This window comes from Mercenaria mercenaria, unplaced genomic scaffold (genome assembly GCF_021730395.1).
Source record: "Mercenaria mercenaria strain notata unplaced genomic scaffold, MADL_Memer_1 contig_3244, whole genome shotgun sequence".
Taxonomy (NCBI): Eukaryota; Metazoa; Mollusca; class Bivalvia; order Venerida; family Veneridae; genus Mercenaria; species Mercenaria mercenaria.
This window is the reverse complement of record NW_026461366.1, coordinates 30,724-48,579: the sequence shown is the minus strand read 5'-3', so window position 1 is coordinate 48,579 and position 17,856 is coordinate 30,724. Positions and strand designations below refer to the sequence as shown.

The window sequence follows — 17,856 nt, the reverse complement described above, 5'->3', positions numbered from 1 at the left end:
AATGTCACACTGATTACCTTTTCTAAATATATAGAACCTTTAATTATACCGTCAATGAAATCTTATCCTTAACAGGTTAAGATTTATTGTCTCGCTGTCAGACAGTATCAAAGTTCTTAATGGTCAGGATGAGGACGAGCATAACGCCAAAAACATCCCTGTCGCTTCACCTCGTTTGATAATGTGCATCAGAGACTTTTTCCTGAAAAATGAAAAAGAAGGTAAAAATCAAACGCCCGACGAATACCTTGAGTTTAACCTTGAACCAGTAAAACCAACAAAACCTGTCCATGTAAAATTCAACGGAATAAAAGAATCGATCAGACATTATTTTCCAAAGAGAAAATGCTTTACCTTGGCACAACCAGCAACTGGGAAAGATCTACAGAATATCGAAACACTAGATGAAAGTTCTTTAGATAAGAAATTTGTGAAAGATATCAAAGCTTTGCAGAAATACGTATACGAAAGGAAACCGAAATACATATGCAATGCCAGCCAAAAAACTTTAGATGGAGCAGGTGAATATTTATTTTTTAATTCAAACTGCTAATTGCTTCATATGAATGTATAGCATTGTGCAGCAATTTATTATTATGGCATTATCCTCTTAGAGAGAGAGAGAGAGAGAGAGAGAGAGAGAGTATGATGTTTATGTAACTAGGGACGATCAGGATATGATTTTAAACTTGTCATTACCTAATGTCGTCGATTCCTCAGCTATTTTCACTACTGAAAGGTTTGTCAAGACTTTTAGTGCGAGATAATATAACTTCTGTCTGTTTATGTAAATGACAAAATGCGAACACAATAGCTAAGAAATGATTACGAAAGCAAACTTACAAGACGCACGAAATGGTAAGTTATTTTTATTGAATATTAGAAAATACTGAAAGAACACTCTGCTCCGAACGACATTTTATTCCTCTTTCACTAAGCAGCATCGTGGGCGCATGAATTGTGGTAATATCTTGAATCAGAATTTAGTGTGATCTTGGCTGTGTGCCGTTAGAAAATAGGGTTGATATGTCAAAGATTAGGGTCATGCTGCAGCGGCAAAAGAGACATTTGACATATTAACCTTGTTTTAGAGCGTTGGAATTATAAAATAGCGGACGTGGGGTTAAGTTGCTCTGTGCTGTCGGATTAAGGTTTTTACATGTCGAAGACTGCGACTTCAGTGTTTCGTATAGGTTTTAGAGTTGCCTTTTGACCCTTTTATACCTAGGTAACTGTTAAGTTTTTAAATAGTCATAAAGTAATTTTTATAATTAATCTTGTGTTACATCTTTATGAGTGACGATTTGCAATATTATACTAAATGTTTTTAGCTCACCTGAGCAATGCTCAGGTGAGTTTTTCTGATCGCTCGATGTCCGGCGTCTGTCGTCTGTCTGTCGTCTGTCGTCTGTCTGTCGTCTGTCTGTCAACATTTAGCTTGTGTATGCGATAGAGGCTGTATTTTTCAACTGATCTTCATGAAACTTGGTCAGAATAATTACCTTGATGAAATCTAGGCCGAGTTCGAAAATGAGTCATCTGGGGTCAAAAACTAGGTCACTAGGTCAAATCAAAGAAAAACCTTGTGTATGCGATAGAGGCTGTATTTTTCAATTGATCTTCATGAATTTTGGTCAAAATGATAACCTTGATGAAATCTAGGCCGAGTTTGAAAATGGGTCATCTCGGGTCAAAAACTAGGTCACTAGGTCAAATCAAAGAAAAACCTTGTGTATGCGATAGAGGCTGTATTTTTCAACTGATCTTCATGAATATTGGTCAGAATGATTGCCTTGATGAAATCTAGGCCGAGTTCGAAAATGGGTCATCTCGGATCAAAAACTAGGTCACTAGGTCAAATCAAAGAAAAACCTTGTGTATGCGATAGAGGCTGTATTTTTCAATTATTCTTCATGAATATTGGTCAGAATGATAATCTTGATGAAATCTAGGCCGAGTTTGAAAATGGGTCATCTCGGTTTAAAAACTAGGTCACTAGGTAAAATCAAGGAAAAACCTTGTGTATGCGATAGAGGCTGTACTTTTCAATTGATCTTCATGAATGTTGGTCAGAATGATTGCCTTGATGAAATCTAGGCCGAGTTCGAAAATGGGTCATCTCGGGTCAAAAACTAGGTCACTAGGTCAAATCAAAGAAAAACCTTGTGTATGCGATAGAGGCGGTATTTTTCAAATGATCTTCATGAATTTTGGTCAGAATGATTACCTTGATGAAATCTAGGCCGAGTTCGAAAATGGGTCATCTCGGGTCAAAAACTAGGTCACTAGGTCAAATCAAGGAAAAACCTTGTGTATGCGATAGAGGCTGTATTTTTCAACTGATCTTCATGAAATTTAGCCAGAATGATTACCTTGATAAAATCTAGGCCGAGTTCGAAAATGGGTCATCTTGGGTCAAAAACTAGGTCACTAGGTCAAATCGAAAAAACATTGTGTATGCAATAGAGGATGTAGTTTTCAATTGATCTTCATGAAATTTGGTCAGAGTGATTGCCTTGATGAAATCTAGTCGAATTTGAATATGGGTTATCTGAGGTCAAAAACTAGGTCACTAGGTCAAATTAAAGAAAAATCTTGTGTATGCGATAGAGACTGTTTTTTTTCAATTGATTTTATGAAATTTGGTCAGGATGATTGCCTTAATGAAATCTAGGTCGAATTTGAATATGGGTCATCTGAGGTCAAAAACTAGGTCACTTGGTCAAATCAAAGAAAAAACTTGTGTATGTGATAGAGGCTGTATTTTTCAATTGATCTTTATGAATTTTGGTCAGAATGATTGCCTTGATAAAATCTAGGTCGAGTTTGACATGGGTCATCTAGGGTCAAAAACTAGGTCATATCTAAGAAAATGCTTGTTTTTTATCGCAAGAGACCAATTTTTTGGTCCAATCTTAATGAAAATTGGTCAGAATATTTGTTTCCATGAAATCACTAGGTCAAACATGTTTTACACTGTTATGGTGTGTTTCTTAGGTGAGCGACCTAGGGCCATCTTGGCCCTCTTGTTTGTGTTATTAATTGCTGTATAATGGATGAGAATAAAGCTAGAAATGTGTCGATAGGACAAGGATGTCCCCACTTTGTGATGTAAGGGAAAACAGTGTTTGTCCTTTAAATGCACTTTGACAATATAACAGGTATTCTAATGTTATGGTCTGAAAAACATATATTTTTTTTGTAAATAAACGTTATAATATAGACGACAGAAAATTACAAAGCATGTTTAACCTCTTTGTGATCTTAGTGTTAGAATCGACATGTGTCACTATGGTGAGTGTTTGTGCCAAGTTATTTGAATATCCAGCTATGTATACAAACATACAAAAATGATAAACTAGAAAAGAAAAAAAATGAATTAATTATCTCTTCAGGTGACCTTTACCTTTTAGTGTAGGGATGTAGGTTGTGCATGCAACACATTTAATGATTACTGTAAATGTTTATGCCGAAGTAATTGAATATCCATACATTCATACAAAAGTTGGGGATTAGACAGGAAAAATATGTAAAATCTATTGAAAAATCTTTGACTTTTAAGTGTGTCTTTGACATTTAACTTTTGTTGTAACATCTTCAGAATCCTTTGGGAAATGTGGTGTAACTTGCTGTCATATCTAAGAAATATTTGAAGATGTGCAATGTGTAGCTTGATTTGACATATGGTTTGACATATAAAATTTCCTGAAAAATACCATAATCTACTTTACTTTATAAAAGGCACGACGATTTTCAGTAAAATAAATATTGTTGTACAAAAGTCAAAGGAATAAACAAATTGTTGTGCGATTAAAACTATTCAGTTTGGTTTATAATTGAAATCACCTAACAGAATAAGCTGGTCAATGTTTGCTTTTTAAATATTGATATTTTGGAGTGTTGTTCATTACTTAAATGCAAACTAGCAAATACAATCTTTTTTTTTTGTGTTTTAGATTTAGCAGCTCTAATCACATCGTACGTGAAAGCACTTAGGAAGGATGTACCTATACGATGTGAGGACGCCTATGCACAGGCGTCAGCCCAACGCAACGAACGAGTTTTACAAAAAGTTTTGAAAGAGTTCAAGCAAGACATGGAAGAAGCTAGAAATCTCAAAAGCAAGACCAGTCTTCAAGATATGTTTCTCGGGCAATTTGAAAAAACTCTTACGAAGTACCGTACTGGTTCACTTCTGTATCTTCAGGACGAATATGAAGAAAGAGCAACGGTAAACTTCACTTCATATTACATTTTAACAGATGTCTTCAATAATGCTTCCACTTTTACCGTCAAAATGCTCTTCCTTTGATCTCATTTTCATTTCTTTAAATTGATATGCCCGAGCTAAGCGGGCTGTTTTTCCTAGATCAAGACATCCGATCAGTCGAACATGCATACATACATGAAGGTACAACATGATTCTGCAAATCGTGATGATAAAAACAAACAAAACAGAAGTATAACGGATAGGAGATTCTGTTATCGCCGGTGTAATGAAGTATTTCGACCCCCATAGAATAACGATCCCCGGTCATTATTCTATAGAAAATGTGACTCCTTTCCTGTAAAATATTGACTCCCCTTATAAAAAACTGACTCCCTTTGAAAACTCTATAGAATAACGACCCCCGGTCATTATTCTATAGAAAAACTGACCCCTCCAAGTAAAATACTGACTCCCTAAAGATGACTCCCTTCGAATCTCATAGAATAACGACCCCGGTTATTATTCTATAGAAAAAGTGACTCCTTCCATGTAAAATACTCACTGCCGAAATTACTACATTCGAACTCTCATACAATATCGATTCCCGGACATTATTCTATTTAAAAAAAGTTACTCTTTCCGTGTAAAACACCGGCTCCTAAAAAGACTTTCGACGATAATATCTATTAAAAAGTGATCCCCACCAAACCTAACGGACAATTTTACTAGATCTACAACTCTAATACCCTCCATTGCCAATAGTTAACATTTTGATTGTACTACTACTACTGGTGCCGCTACTTCTATTGCTATTACTACATGTACTTCTTCTTCTTCTACTACTACTACTACTACTTCTACTACTACTACTACAACTGCTACTACTGATACTACTATACCTGCTTCCACTAATACGTCTTGTACATCTACCTCTTCTTCTCCTGCTGCTGTTGTTGCTGTCACTTATTCCTCTGCTGCTGCTGCTGCTGCTGCTGCAACTGCCACCACCACTGCCACTACTACTACTACTACTACTACTACTACTACTACTACTACTTTCTATTGTTGCCGCTACCGTACTTTACTGCCACTGCTAAGTATTGCAACTTCTATTAATACTAAGTTCTATGCTAGCAGTTTCTTGTGCAATTTTCTTCAGAAGAATTACTTCATACCGAAGTTTGCAGGGATTATTGACACTGGTGTGTTTTGTGAACGTATTGTGAATTGTTATTTTCCTGAAAAAATGTATACACCAAGATACAGCGTCTAGAAATAGAATCCCCTTTCCCGTTGCGGAATGCTCTGATTTCTGTGTCAAGTGATGGTATCTGGGGCTAATGGTCAAACGGAAGGACGGACGGACGGACAAGGGCAAATCTACATGCCCCCTCCCCCGAGTTGGGGCATAAAATGCAGCAATTAGGCCTTAGATACATGAGTTATCACTAAATTTGACCAAATGACCGGGGGTCATTTTTTTATGGGAGTCAATATTCTTCGTGAGGTTCAGTTTACTTCACGTGGGTGAGTCATAGTACTATGATCTGGAGGTCATAATACTATGACCGGGGAGTCACTTTTTCTATAGAATAATAACCGGGGGGTCATTATTCTATGGGGGTCGAAATACTTCATTACACCTGCGCTGGAAAACGCCCCCCTTCGTGCTCTGAATGACATTAAACAATTTACACTTATGTATAGGTCTGTAAAGTATTTTATTTCTAAATAAAACCGAATGACAATCAAAATCTTTGATAATTCCGCTTTGTCCTTACAGTTTATGTGTAAATTCATAAAACGTTTTCAAACGAAAAGATACATAACGTTGTGCTGCAGATGATAAAATAAAATCGGAAGTTTTGACTCCTTTTCTGTTTAAGAAGGTAAATTTCCCGGGCTTTCTTTGTTAAAATAAGCTACTGTAAGAAAAAAGTGTATCAAACAGTCACACTCGAGCCGATTTTTCTAATCTGCACCTACAAGTATGGAAAAAAAACTTATGATAATTCACCCATGAATCCCTAGGAATTTGCTGGTGCCAACGAATCCCGAAGAAATCACAGTCAGAGTAATTTTCATTTAGTAATATTTGTATTTAGGTTCAATTTCAGCCTGATTCAAAGGAAAACGTCATGATTTCTAGATGTAAATAATGTAATAGATCTACATGAGAAGGAATCAGAACAGCCAGTACATTTTCATGTTGACAGATTTTAACCTTGTTTAAAACCAGTGTCGAGATATAGTTATATGACCCAGAAAATTGCCTATGCCTTTCATATCTTTAGCAAAAAATGGATCCAATGTGTCTTAGACTAGCTGACAAACTAGATCCAATGTCCTTTGTTAAACTGCAGAGCTGATGAGACATGTCCGTCTGCTGACTAATGATTTGTGTATCAATGGTTTAGATTGTGAGCTCAATAGTTTTAAACTAATAATATACGACTAATCGTGTTCAGCTTTACCTCATAAAGGCTGGAATTACTATACATGAAGGGACATCCTTGACGAAGTAGTTAAGGTCGGTGACTTCAAGTCACTTGCCCCTCAGCGATATGGCTTCGAGCCCCGCTTGAGGCGTTGTTCATGTGAGGAAACCATCTAGCTTGCTTACGGAAGGTCGGTTGTTCTTCACAGGTGCTTGCCTGTGATGAAATAACGTGTGGAGGGGCACTTGGGTTCTTCCTCCACAGTTGTAGTATGACCTATAAATAAAACAAATTCACTATTATTCTTGACTCGCCTTTTTGTTGAAGGTTCCTATCAGACGATGTCTTTAATCAACGACATACTAGTTTTATCATATGGATGTTCAGCATTTGTCTTTTTGCTCAAAGCTGCAACTCAATATATGTGCGCTGACTACTTGAAGCTCACCTAATATTCTACTATGCTATCATATATATAGCATTCAGATACCATATAGGTATTTCTACGATACCCTGGCTGTACTTCCTAAATATCGCCGAGTCTCGTCTGGGCATATAAGCTTGATTTATCGTTAAAACTTATGGTTGAAATTCTTATCGTTGTCTTAGCCTCTCGATGCTCAAATGATATGCTATCTTGTATAGCATTTGCCTACCAGAAAGATATAACCAATATTCCCGGTCTGTATTACGTTTCGATATATCAACTGAATGATTTGTGCTAACTTTTGATATACCCCTGTAGTATTTCGCCACAGCTACTTTCTAGGAGCAATGATTTCAAAACGAGAAAATATGTAATGTTAAAAAATTGATTACTTATGCAAAAGTGAAACCATATAAAATATTTATCATATAGTGAATTTCGACCAGGCCCTGAGGTCAGTAACAATGTTTGGTTTTGATTACCTTAAATAAAACGAATATTTAATTTTGCGCCCTTGGCAATATGAGCCAAGTTGTAAATGTGTGGCAGAAGACGCACGTGTCTAAATTGTTTACACATATCAAACAAACTAGAATTGTAAAATATACTACAGGTCTACCTTCATGATTTTATTTTAACCTTTAGTGTTTCATCCTTTCGAAGCAGTACGGACTGATATAAATTGATTCGTTTGTTAAGTATTACTCCAAATATTAGGATGTCCTAAATATTCAAATGATCTGGATTGGAAATCTACCGGATCCATGAAGCAACTTCACTACGAAATAGGAAAATAATGACCCTGCCTCTCTGTTTCTGTTGTTAATTTGTATACGGTATTTTATAACGTGAACCAGCTGTAACTATTAACTGGTTCCCTTTAAACATTACACGAGGAGCATTTGAAAGTAGTGGAAACAGTCCAGTATTTTCACTATTTGTTCGTGCTCCAACAAGTGTGGCATATCAATGGAAAGAGTGTTGATTTTTCTGTCCAACTGACCAGAAACGGAACTACAATCACGTGTAAAAGCACATTTAATTAGCACTTGAAATACATCTAGTAAATTATACTGGCTGAAAAGTGGCTGAATCTAACTGACAGTTTCGCGAAGAGCAGACGCGGACTGCTTGGCATGGGCTTATCAGAAGTTATAGCCGACTTTAACAAAGAGTACGGGACAATTCGCTGCCATACCGTACTATTGCCCGATGGGTATCTCTCTTTAAAGAGGGGAGAACCAGCACCAAAGATGAGACCCGTCCTTAGCGCCCTCTGACTGCTGTGTTTGACAAAGACATTCATGTTGTGAAAGTAAAAATCGAAAAAATATGCATGACGAACAGTGGAACAGATGTGGAAAATGTCGGACTTTACTTCGTCAGCGGTTTTTTTGATTTTAAAAGAAAGGCTAAACCTGTGTAAGGTTACTGTGTTCCTTTGTTTGTTCGTTTCGTCTTATGTGTTGGCTTTGTGTGCGTGTGTGTTGTTCGTTTTGTCCTTGTGTGTTGGCTTTGTGTGTGTGTGTGTGTGTGTGTGTGCGTGTGTGTGTGTGTGTGTGTGCGCGTGTATGTGTGTGTGTATGTGTGTGTGTGTGTGTGTGTGGTGCACGCGTCTGCGTGCTGGGGGTTTCGTTTTGAGGAGGCTACGTTTTTGGTGCGTGGCATTCCCTGTTTGATATTTTTCTTTGTTTTTTTTGTACACGCTGGATATCGCATTTATTGAATCCTGAGCAGTAGATGGAGAGGCCGTAGAAAAAGCTTCCACCCTGCTCGTTAAATATAAAAAAAACAAGGAGTCTAGGCATATCAAAGAAATTGCTACAGGTGATGAGACGTGGTTGTACTTTTTTGAGCCTGACAATAAAGAAAATAATAAAATGTTGGTAGGTGAAAATAACGAGAGGCGCGTTATTGCTCAGTGGAGCAGAAGCGTCAGGCAGGTTATGTTCGTATGCCTTGTTCTTTGAATCCGATGGAATTGTTGCTCGAGTCCCTGTCCTTGAACACAGTAGTGTTACTGGTACATTTTACAAAGCAAATACTCTCTCTGCTGTTCTCGACCACTACACAGCAAAGCGCCAAAGTACAGGGGCGCGTGGCATCAAGCTGCTACATGACAACGCCCCGGCCCAACTTTCAGTCGTTGTACAGGAATACTTCAAGGAAATTTATATTGAGCCATATAGCCCTGATCTCTCCCCTTGTGACTTTTGGTTGAAATAAAATCTGGAAAGTAGATCCCTCGGAAGCACCGAAAACAATGCAAATAGTGAAAATTGCAGACTCGGTTTGATTGAACCCATATATAAAATCATGCTTAAGGGGGCTTTGAAACGCGCAGCGCAGAAGCGCTCTATACCACTGTATAAACAGTATGTACCCAAAGACCGCCTTCTTTGAAAATGACCGAGGTATGGATAGCCCGCTGCTGTTGCCACTACTTTTCAACCGCTCTTCGTATAGTTCGTGATACTGGGATCCAGTTGTGACTGTAATTAACCCAAATATTTACAGCATTTTTTGTATTTATAGAAATTATAGAAAGTTAAGGGAGTCAGGCACTATCTATGCTTATATATTACATTATTAGTACATCCAAAGACAAACAAGATCATATTTGTAGATATAGCTATGAGCAAACGTGCTGAGAAAAATAATTTAGACCTTGATGGTCATCATTGCAGGACGAAATGAAGAAACATGTTGACATGCTTACAGCGGAACTGAGGCAGGCATGTCAGAAATTGGGAAAGGAGAAATTGTCAGAAATGTATGATGAAATGCTGGAGAAAAACAGTGATCGTTATCTGACGTCTACCGGCTACAGCCATTACGAAGAAGATATGAACAAACTGAAAGAAGATTTTTTTAAAGAAATGAAAGATTATGATATAGATGAAGTAAGTGATTGTTGTCCGATTTATTAAATTTTTGTTGCTGTTAAAAGTTTGATTATACAATAATGAATACTTTTTCTATCTATTTTTATTTATTTCATATTATTCCGAGCGTGTATAATTTGACTTCAATGTAATTGCTGTCTCTGTATCATTCAAGGTTTCATGTATACTGCCGTATGAACACATCTGCCGATGCTTGTAAATTGTTTTGGTACTTGTAACATGCACTTAACCCGTAACTAGGAGGTGTAGACGGCAGCACGCAGACTCAATCAGTCCAAGCTTGCAGCATTTTTATTTTTGTCGTCATGCACCTTGTCTCATTACCATCTACATATATGACCTGTGGAGTTTCTAGTTTTTTTCTATTTTCTTATTGATTATGTTAAAACATCCGTAATATTCAATGATCCCATTAAACATATGGTAATTTCCACTGCTTAGAAATCTTTTATAAGGTGAATAAAAATACATTTACCGACTTTCTTTTGTTTTGATATCCCAGATAAGGTGGATTGATAAAGCAAGAATGTCTGACATATATGTATAATCAATTTCATATGTTTATTTATTTCAATGCTAATTGATGAAATTCTGTTTGATCAGTGATTTATAATCCATATCAATCACTGCATATCACTCGCTGTGAGTTATATAGCTTTGTTGAGCTACTTGTACATTGTGCAGTAATTTCTAATTTTTCGCATAAGACGGGGTGATAATTGTAATCGTGCTTTCTTCTTTATCTATATTTCTCGATTGAAATAATTTATTTAAGGCAATTTTGCACGTTTATCTCATAGTTTATACAATGATACCTTGGTTAAACACTAATTTGCCTGTGTTACAAAATTTACTAAAAAACAATTGGCCAAAAATAATAGTACTGTGCTCTTGATCTTTTAGCTCACCTGAGCTTTGTTCAGGGTGATCTATTAATATGGGGTGGATGGTTCGTCGTCCTGCGTCAGCATTTATTTACTTAAACATGTTCTCATTCTCTGAAACTACCAGTCAGAATTACACAAAGCTTAGTCAGTAGCACCCCTACATGAACTTCTATCAGTTTTGTTTAAATGGTTTACACCGGTCCCTTTTAGGGGCCGCCAGAGCTAAAAATGAAAAAACAAACAACAAAAAAAAAAATACCAGTTACAGAACTTTTTCTCGTGAACCGCTTGACGGATCTTGATCAAACTTCATTAAAAGGTCCTCTCCCATTTTCATTCAAATGGGGGCACTAGAGCTAAATTTAGAAATACATTTAAACGACTTCTACTCAAGAACCGATATATGGATCATCGTCAAACTTGGTCATCATATATTGGGGTATTTGATCCCTTTTTTGGGGCCACTAGAACTAAAACTGGTCTGTAACATCATTATAAGGTCCTCCCTAAATTTGATACAGATGGGGGCACTTTGCCCGTTTAAGGAGCCCTAGAGCTAAAATTAAAAATACTTTTAAACGGCATCAAAAATAGTTGATAGCATCATTATAATGTCTTCTCCCAAATTGTTGAAATGGAGGCAGTCGGCCCTTTTTAGGGAGCGATGGGTCCATAAAAGAAAAGTAACTTCTAACTTCTTTTCATAGGAGCTAAAAATAGAAATACCTTTAAAAGACTTCCTCTTATGAACCGCTAGATTGTTCCTTATCAAACTTGGCTTGTAGCATCATCTTAAGGTCCTCTCCAAACCTCATTAAAACTGGGGCATCAAGCCTGTTGAAGGGCTGCTTGAGCTAAACTAAGAAATACATTTAAACGACTTCTTCTCATGAAAAGCTTTATTGATCATCATCAAAGTTAGTTTGTATCATCATTTTAAGGTCCTTTAACATTTTTTGTCAATTGGAAACATAAAGTGCCTTTTTTCGGGCTGCTAGAGAAATACCTTTAAATAACTTCTTCGCATAAACTGCTTGACAAGTATTCGCCAAACCTTGTCTTGAACATCACTATAAGGTCCTTTACCAAGTTCGTTCAATGGGGGCAGCGGCCAATAGAAATGGAGCTTAAAATAGAACTACCAATGAAGTATTTCTTCTCATGAACCGCTTGATCGATCCTCTGCAAACTTAGTCTGTAATAGCATTATAATATCTTATTACAAATTTGTTCAGTAGAAGCACTTGGGACCTAGAGTTAAAATAGGAATACCTTTAAATGATTTCTTCTGATGGTTTATGCGACAGGAAACTATAGTAAAAAAACAACTTTGAATAACATTTTTTGATGTAAAGCTTAAAGGTTTTTCACCAAACCTAGTTAGAAGCAAAGTCAGACGGTTAAGGTTCTCTTTAGGTGAGCGACTTCCGATTTATCAAACTTGCAGAACTTCCTTAAGGTAGTTCTGTACGTTGGAAACACCGGAAGCGATGACATAACGTCATTTAATCGTAACACATAGAATAAAGCCAGGATCCGGCATACGACAACGAAACTTATCAAAAATAGTAACGTTGCTATCTTTATCAAGATGGTATTAAAATATTAAATAAGTTAAATAATTCCAAACAATGTCTATAAATCAGATTGAAATGTGAGAATGCCTTAAATCAGGGGAAAGTATCTCGAAAACAAGCACACGGACCGATACATCTTATTTCACAATATTATTGACCACATGGTTGTTTATAAACGAGAAGTTTCATTTAAATTGACATTGTATTCGCGGAAATGTCATCAAAATTGTGATTTTCCCATAGACTGTCATTATGAAAACTTGTGTGAGGTTCATTTTTTTAACCAGGATTTCGTAGAAAACCGGCTATTAGAATTTGGTAGGATGGGCTTGTAAAACTTCGTTTCCGCACAGTAACTTCAGTATGGAACAAACTATAGACATCAATTTTTGCCTGTAGATAGATAGTAAGGAGACGAAGCTTTTGATTTGCATTTTGGGTTATTTCGGTCAAAGTCAAGGTCGCTGTTGCTAAAATTTAAAAAAAAATCGTTTCCGCTCAATAACTAAGTTGAAATTAAACTTGGCCTATAGGTAGCTTATAGCTGTATATGGGGTCATTGGGGTGAATAACTTACTTAATCTTCACACTTAGAAAATTCTACGGTGGCGCAGTGGTCTAGAGCGTTTGGCAAAAAATTACTTTTTAGTCTGGTATGGAAGAGCGTCGGTTCGAATCCTACTGATATCCAGTTTTGTTTTCCATTTTTCTTTTTCTTTTGTGATAAAAAAGTCATTTTGATGCCATTTGGTCATGGTCAAGGAAACAGTTACTGAAAATAAATTTATTCTCTAAAACAGATATTTTTTCTTAATGTGATCACCGAAAAGGTGGTTTCCGCTTTATAATTTCAGTTTACTGCCACAAAATTTGTGTACAGCAAGCTTATCTGAAAAATTAGGCATAAATGTACAGCCTCATGAGACAAAGTGCCTCGTGCAAACCCCAGCTCCCTATGTCATAGATCAAGGTCACACTTAGGAGCCAAACGTCATAATTATAAGATCTTAGGCCATAACGTTGTCATGCATTGATCAACTTTTTTAAGTTCCCGAGAGTGGACATATTAAAATCGCACTGTGTGTGTAATGTCTTGTCCGGGTTTTACTCTGCCATCCATAAAGGGATTTGAAATAACTTGGCATAAATGCTCGCCATAAAGAGACGACGTGCCATGCGCAAGACCCAGATACCTAGCTCTAAGGTCAAGGTCACATTTAGAAGTCAAAGATTAAAACAGGGTCTGTTTCATGTCCGGTCCATTACTCTGCCATCCATGAAGGGATTTTGAAATAACTTGGCATAAATGTTTACCATAATGAGACAACGTGTCATGCGCAAGACCCAGACCCCTAGCTCCAAAGTCAAAGTCACACTGAGAAACTCTGCCATCCGTGAAGGGATTTTGAAATAACTTAGCATGCATGTTTACCATAATGAGACGGTGTGCCTTGCGCAAGACCCAGGCCCCTAGCTCTAAGGTCAGACTTAGAAGTCAAAAGTCAACAGGGTCTGTTTCGTGTCCGGTTCATAACTCCGCCATTCATCAAGGAATGTTGTAATAACTTGGCATTAATGTTCCCCATAATAAGACGACATGTCATGCGAAAGATCCAGTCCCCTAGCTCAAAGGCCAAGGTCACAGAGATTAAATTTTACCATGGTCTATTTCTTGTCCGGTCAATAACTCTGCCTTCGGTAAAAGGATTTTAAATTACTTGGCAAAAATGCTCGGGGGCATATATCAGGAATATTGACAGCTTTTGTTTTTATAGCAGATTCCTTTTTTTGCTGGACTTACATTTTCTATAGGATTACTTTCATTTATTGTTATTACAAATAGCTTATATTGTAACTTTTTTATAATTATTGGCTGAAGGGGAAAAACGAGACCACTTTTTCTGTGGTACAACATGGATGCTACCTCAATTTTAGGCATATTTGGACATATCTGTAGGATTTTTGCTTTGGACTAAGAAATATTTTTATGAACTTATACTATTTTAGGAATATTTCTCTTAGTTGTTCTCATAAATAGCTTATTTTGAAACAGTTTTTATTATTGGTTATACAGAAAAGGCCACCACCATTTTATGTGGTACAACTTGAATATGATTTATCAAATTTTATGTGTATTTTGATCTATCTCTGCCTGAATTTTTTTTCGTGATGATGATCATTTCTGTTTGGGTCAAGCTATTGAAATTTGTTTTAATTGGCTGAATTGTTTGAGCCAATAAGGCGATGCGTAAGCAAAACAATAAAACATTGGACACGACATTGTTACCCTTTGGGATCCAACACTCTAGTTTTATTTATCCGTGAGATATATTCAATGTTCACTTATAACAAACAAATATCCTAATATCTATTTATTTCAGCTTTACACCTGCTTGGAAGCCTTTAAAAAGAGCAAGAATGATGACAAAATGGCGCTCTACCGTGCTGCAACAGGACAATATGACTCCCGTCAATATGGTAATGAACTATTTAAACTGTCCTTTATACCTTTGAAAACTTAACATTTAATGCAATGTTATTCCATTATGTACTTCAAGTCCTGGATACACTCATGCCATGAATATACTACCACTTTAGATTCCCTACAGTTTGCCGGGTTGTAGTGATGAATATAGCCAGTCTATCCCTCTGATCCGTGACATACCGTGGAAAGCATGGTTGTAAATTACCTAAATACATGTACACTGCTGACTAGTGTACAAATTAAACCATTTAGAGCTACTGCGGTCTCAATCAAATCGAGTCTGCAGAATTCACTATTAGCCTTGTCCTCGGTGCTTCCGAGTGATCTACTGTTCAGCTTTTGTTGATATATCATGTTATTATTAAGTTATTAAGTATATATCTATTTCAAGAATTTTACAAAAGCAGTTGAATAATTTAAGGTTTCAATTATCAATAACATCTTTACATCTTTTAGCGATGTTTCAGCAAATAACTTTTTATTTACACAACAGTATGTTCTTTGAATTTTATGCCCCGAAGGTGGACATATTAAAATCGCATTGTCCGTCCGTCCGTCCGACCGTAAGTTTGTAAACTTGTCTGGGCTGTAACTCTGCCATCCATGAAGGATTTATGAAAAAGTTTGGCATATATATATTAACCTTAACGAGACGACGTTTCAAGTGTAATACTCAGACCCCTAGCTATAAGGTCAAGGTCACACTTTGAAGTCTAACGTTAATAGGGTCTGTTTCGTGTCCGGTTCGTAACTTTGCCATTCATCAAGAGGTTTTGAAATTACTTACCATAAATGTTTATCTTAATGAGGCGACGTGTCATTGGCGAGACCCAGACCCCCAGCTCCAAGTTCAAGGTCAGACTTAGAGTTCAAATGTTAACAGGGTCTATATTTGTGTCAGGTCCATATTTCTGCCATCCATGAAGGGATTTTGAAATGTCTTGGCATCAATGGTAACCATAATTAGACAGTGTGTCCTGCACAAGACCCAGATCCCTTGCTCTAAGGTCAAGGTCATACTTAGAAGTTATAGGTTAATAGGATCTTCTCGTGTCCGGTATATAACTCTGTTATCCATAAAGGGATTTTGAAACAACTTGGCATAAATGTTTACCATAATGAGGCAATCTGTTACGCACAAGACCCAGACCCCTAGCTCCAAGATCAAAATTTTTGTCCAGTTCTTAACTCTGTCATTCATTAAGGAATTTCGAAATTTCTTGGCATAGATATTCCCAATAGCAAGAAAACGTGTCATGCATAACAACCAGACCACTAGCTCTAAGGTCAAGGTCACATTTAGAGGTTAACAGTTTACATGGTGTGTTTCTTGGCCGTTCCATAACTCTTCCATCGATGGAGAGATTTTAAAATTACATGGCATAAACGTTCCCTATATTTAGATGACGTGTCAGACACAAGCCCAAGACCCCTAGCTTCAAGGTCAAAGTCACACTTAGAAGTCAAAAGTTAACATTTTATGTTTCTTGTCCGGCCGGTCAATAACTCTGCCATTCATAAAAAAGCTACTTGTCACAATTCTTTCCTATGATGAGTTGATGTGTCATGCTCAAAACCCAGACCCTAACTCCAAGGTCAAGGTTACCTTCGGAGAACTTTGTTAATCTGGTCGCAAAATGAGTCCTACCTAAACTATTCTGGCATATTTTGCGCAGACAACTCTTGGGCACACTTCGGGGGCGTTTGTCACTAATAGTGCCAGCTCTCGTTTGAGCTTCAATTGTAAATACATAGTATATCAAATAAATTTTTTAAGAGCTATATTTACTTGTATTTTCCCTATAAAAGGTCAAGGTCAGTAGTTGCAATGGTCAGGTTACCTTTAAGACCCACCACAAAATAACTGTAATATTTTGTATTTCCATGATAGTAATTATACATTTTTTTGTATGGAGAAATGACGAATAACAAGTTGACAGTAACAGATATGAGGCTAAGACAATGTATTTAATGTCTAAATATATTATTCAATAAATGTAGTAGTATGCACAGTACTTCATGTATTAAGGTGAGTTTAGACCACACTGTGTTTCTACAGTGTAAGATTGTTATTTTTTAATGTTTATAAAACTATACTGAGAAGAGAATGACTGAATAAGTTTGCAGATGAAGTTGTGAAAACAGGGTCTAGATTGTCTACCTGTCATCTTGTAGAATAGTTGTATTGTACCAGTATTACCAGAATTAATTATACCAAGTTCATGTGGGAGGAAAAAGTAGACGACTAGGTATTGGTGGGTCTTTAACACTTCAATTTCTTGAATACCAATGGATAAAAATAAATGCTATTGCCTATAACACGCATGGTAAACTACAGAGCTATTTCTTTAAGACGTATACGGTAAACTGCTCTGTCGCGACTTCTGAGGTAGTGCACGTCGCGATAAAAGAACATCAACAAAGGTGAGTGTCATCATATTTTTGCATTTTTACAAGCTGTGTATCGAACGAATATCAAAAAATCGGGGAATGGTAGGCTTTGTAGATATGATTGAACTTTACAGAGAACTTTAAGTTTGCTAATTCTTTCTTAATTTGTGGTCGTGGTGATATTTACCAACAAGCCGATTTTGCAGAAAATTTGGCCATTTCGTCATGAAAGCATTTTCATTGTCCATTATTTACATTTTAACTAATATTAAGAAGCAAAGCGAGTAGGTGTGAGATAGCTGTAAAATATACAATGCATTTGGAAATAAAATAATTTATGTACCGAAAATGGTTCGGGTGTAAAATTATTTAGTTTTTATTGAGAGAGATAGCTCTGCCGTGAAGGAGATAGTCATGTTGCTAAGGAGACTCCATTTAGGAGTTACGCCTCCGCGGAAACAGTCACTTACACGAACCCGGCGCACAGCGATCATATTTCAACAACGTTAACGACGTCGTGCCTTCATTGTGATGC

At 36.7% G+C, this 17,856-nt stretch overlaps 1 protein-coding gene across 1 annotated transcript in view; it reads left to right on the top strand.

Moving 5' to 3' along the window:
- The window catches only part of LOC128552866 (guanylate-binding protein 1-like), a gene marked incomplete at its 5' end in the record, with an annotated part of 44,485 nt that overhangs the window by 13,619 nt on the left and 13,010 nt on the right, over window positions 1-17,856 (top strand). The window contains 4 exon segments of the mRNA XM_053533937.1: window positions 82-521; window positions 3,957-4,231; window positions 9,763-9,978; window positions 14,827-14,923. Of these exon segments, the coding sequence (XP_053389912.1) occupies window positions 82-521; window positions 3,957-4,231; window positions 9,763-9,978; window positions 14,827-14,923 (1,028 nt within the window).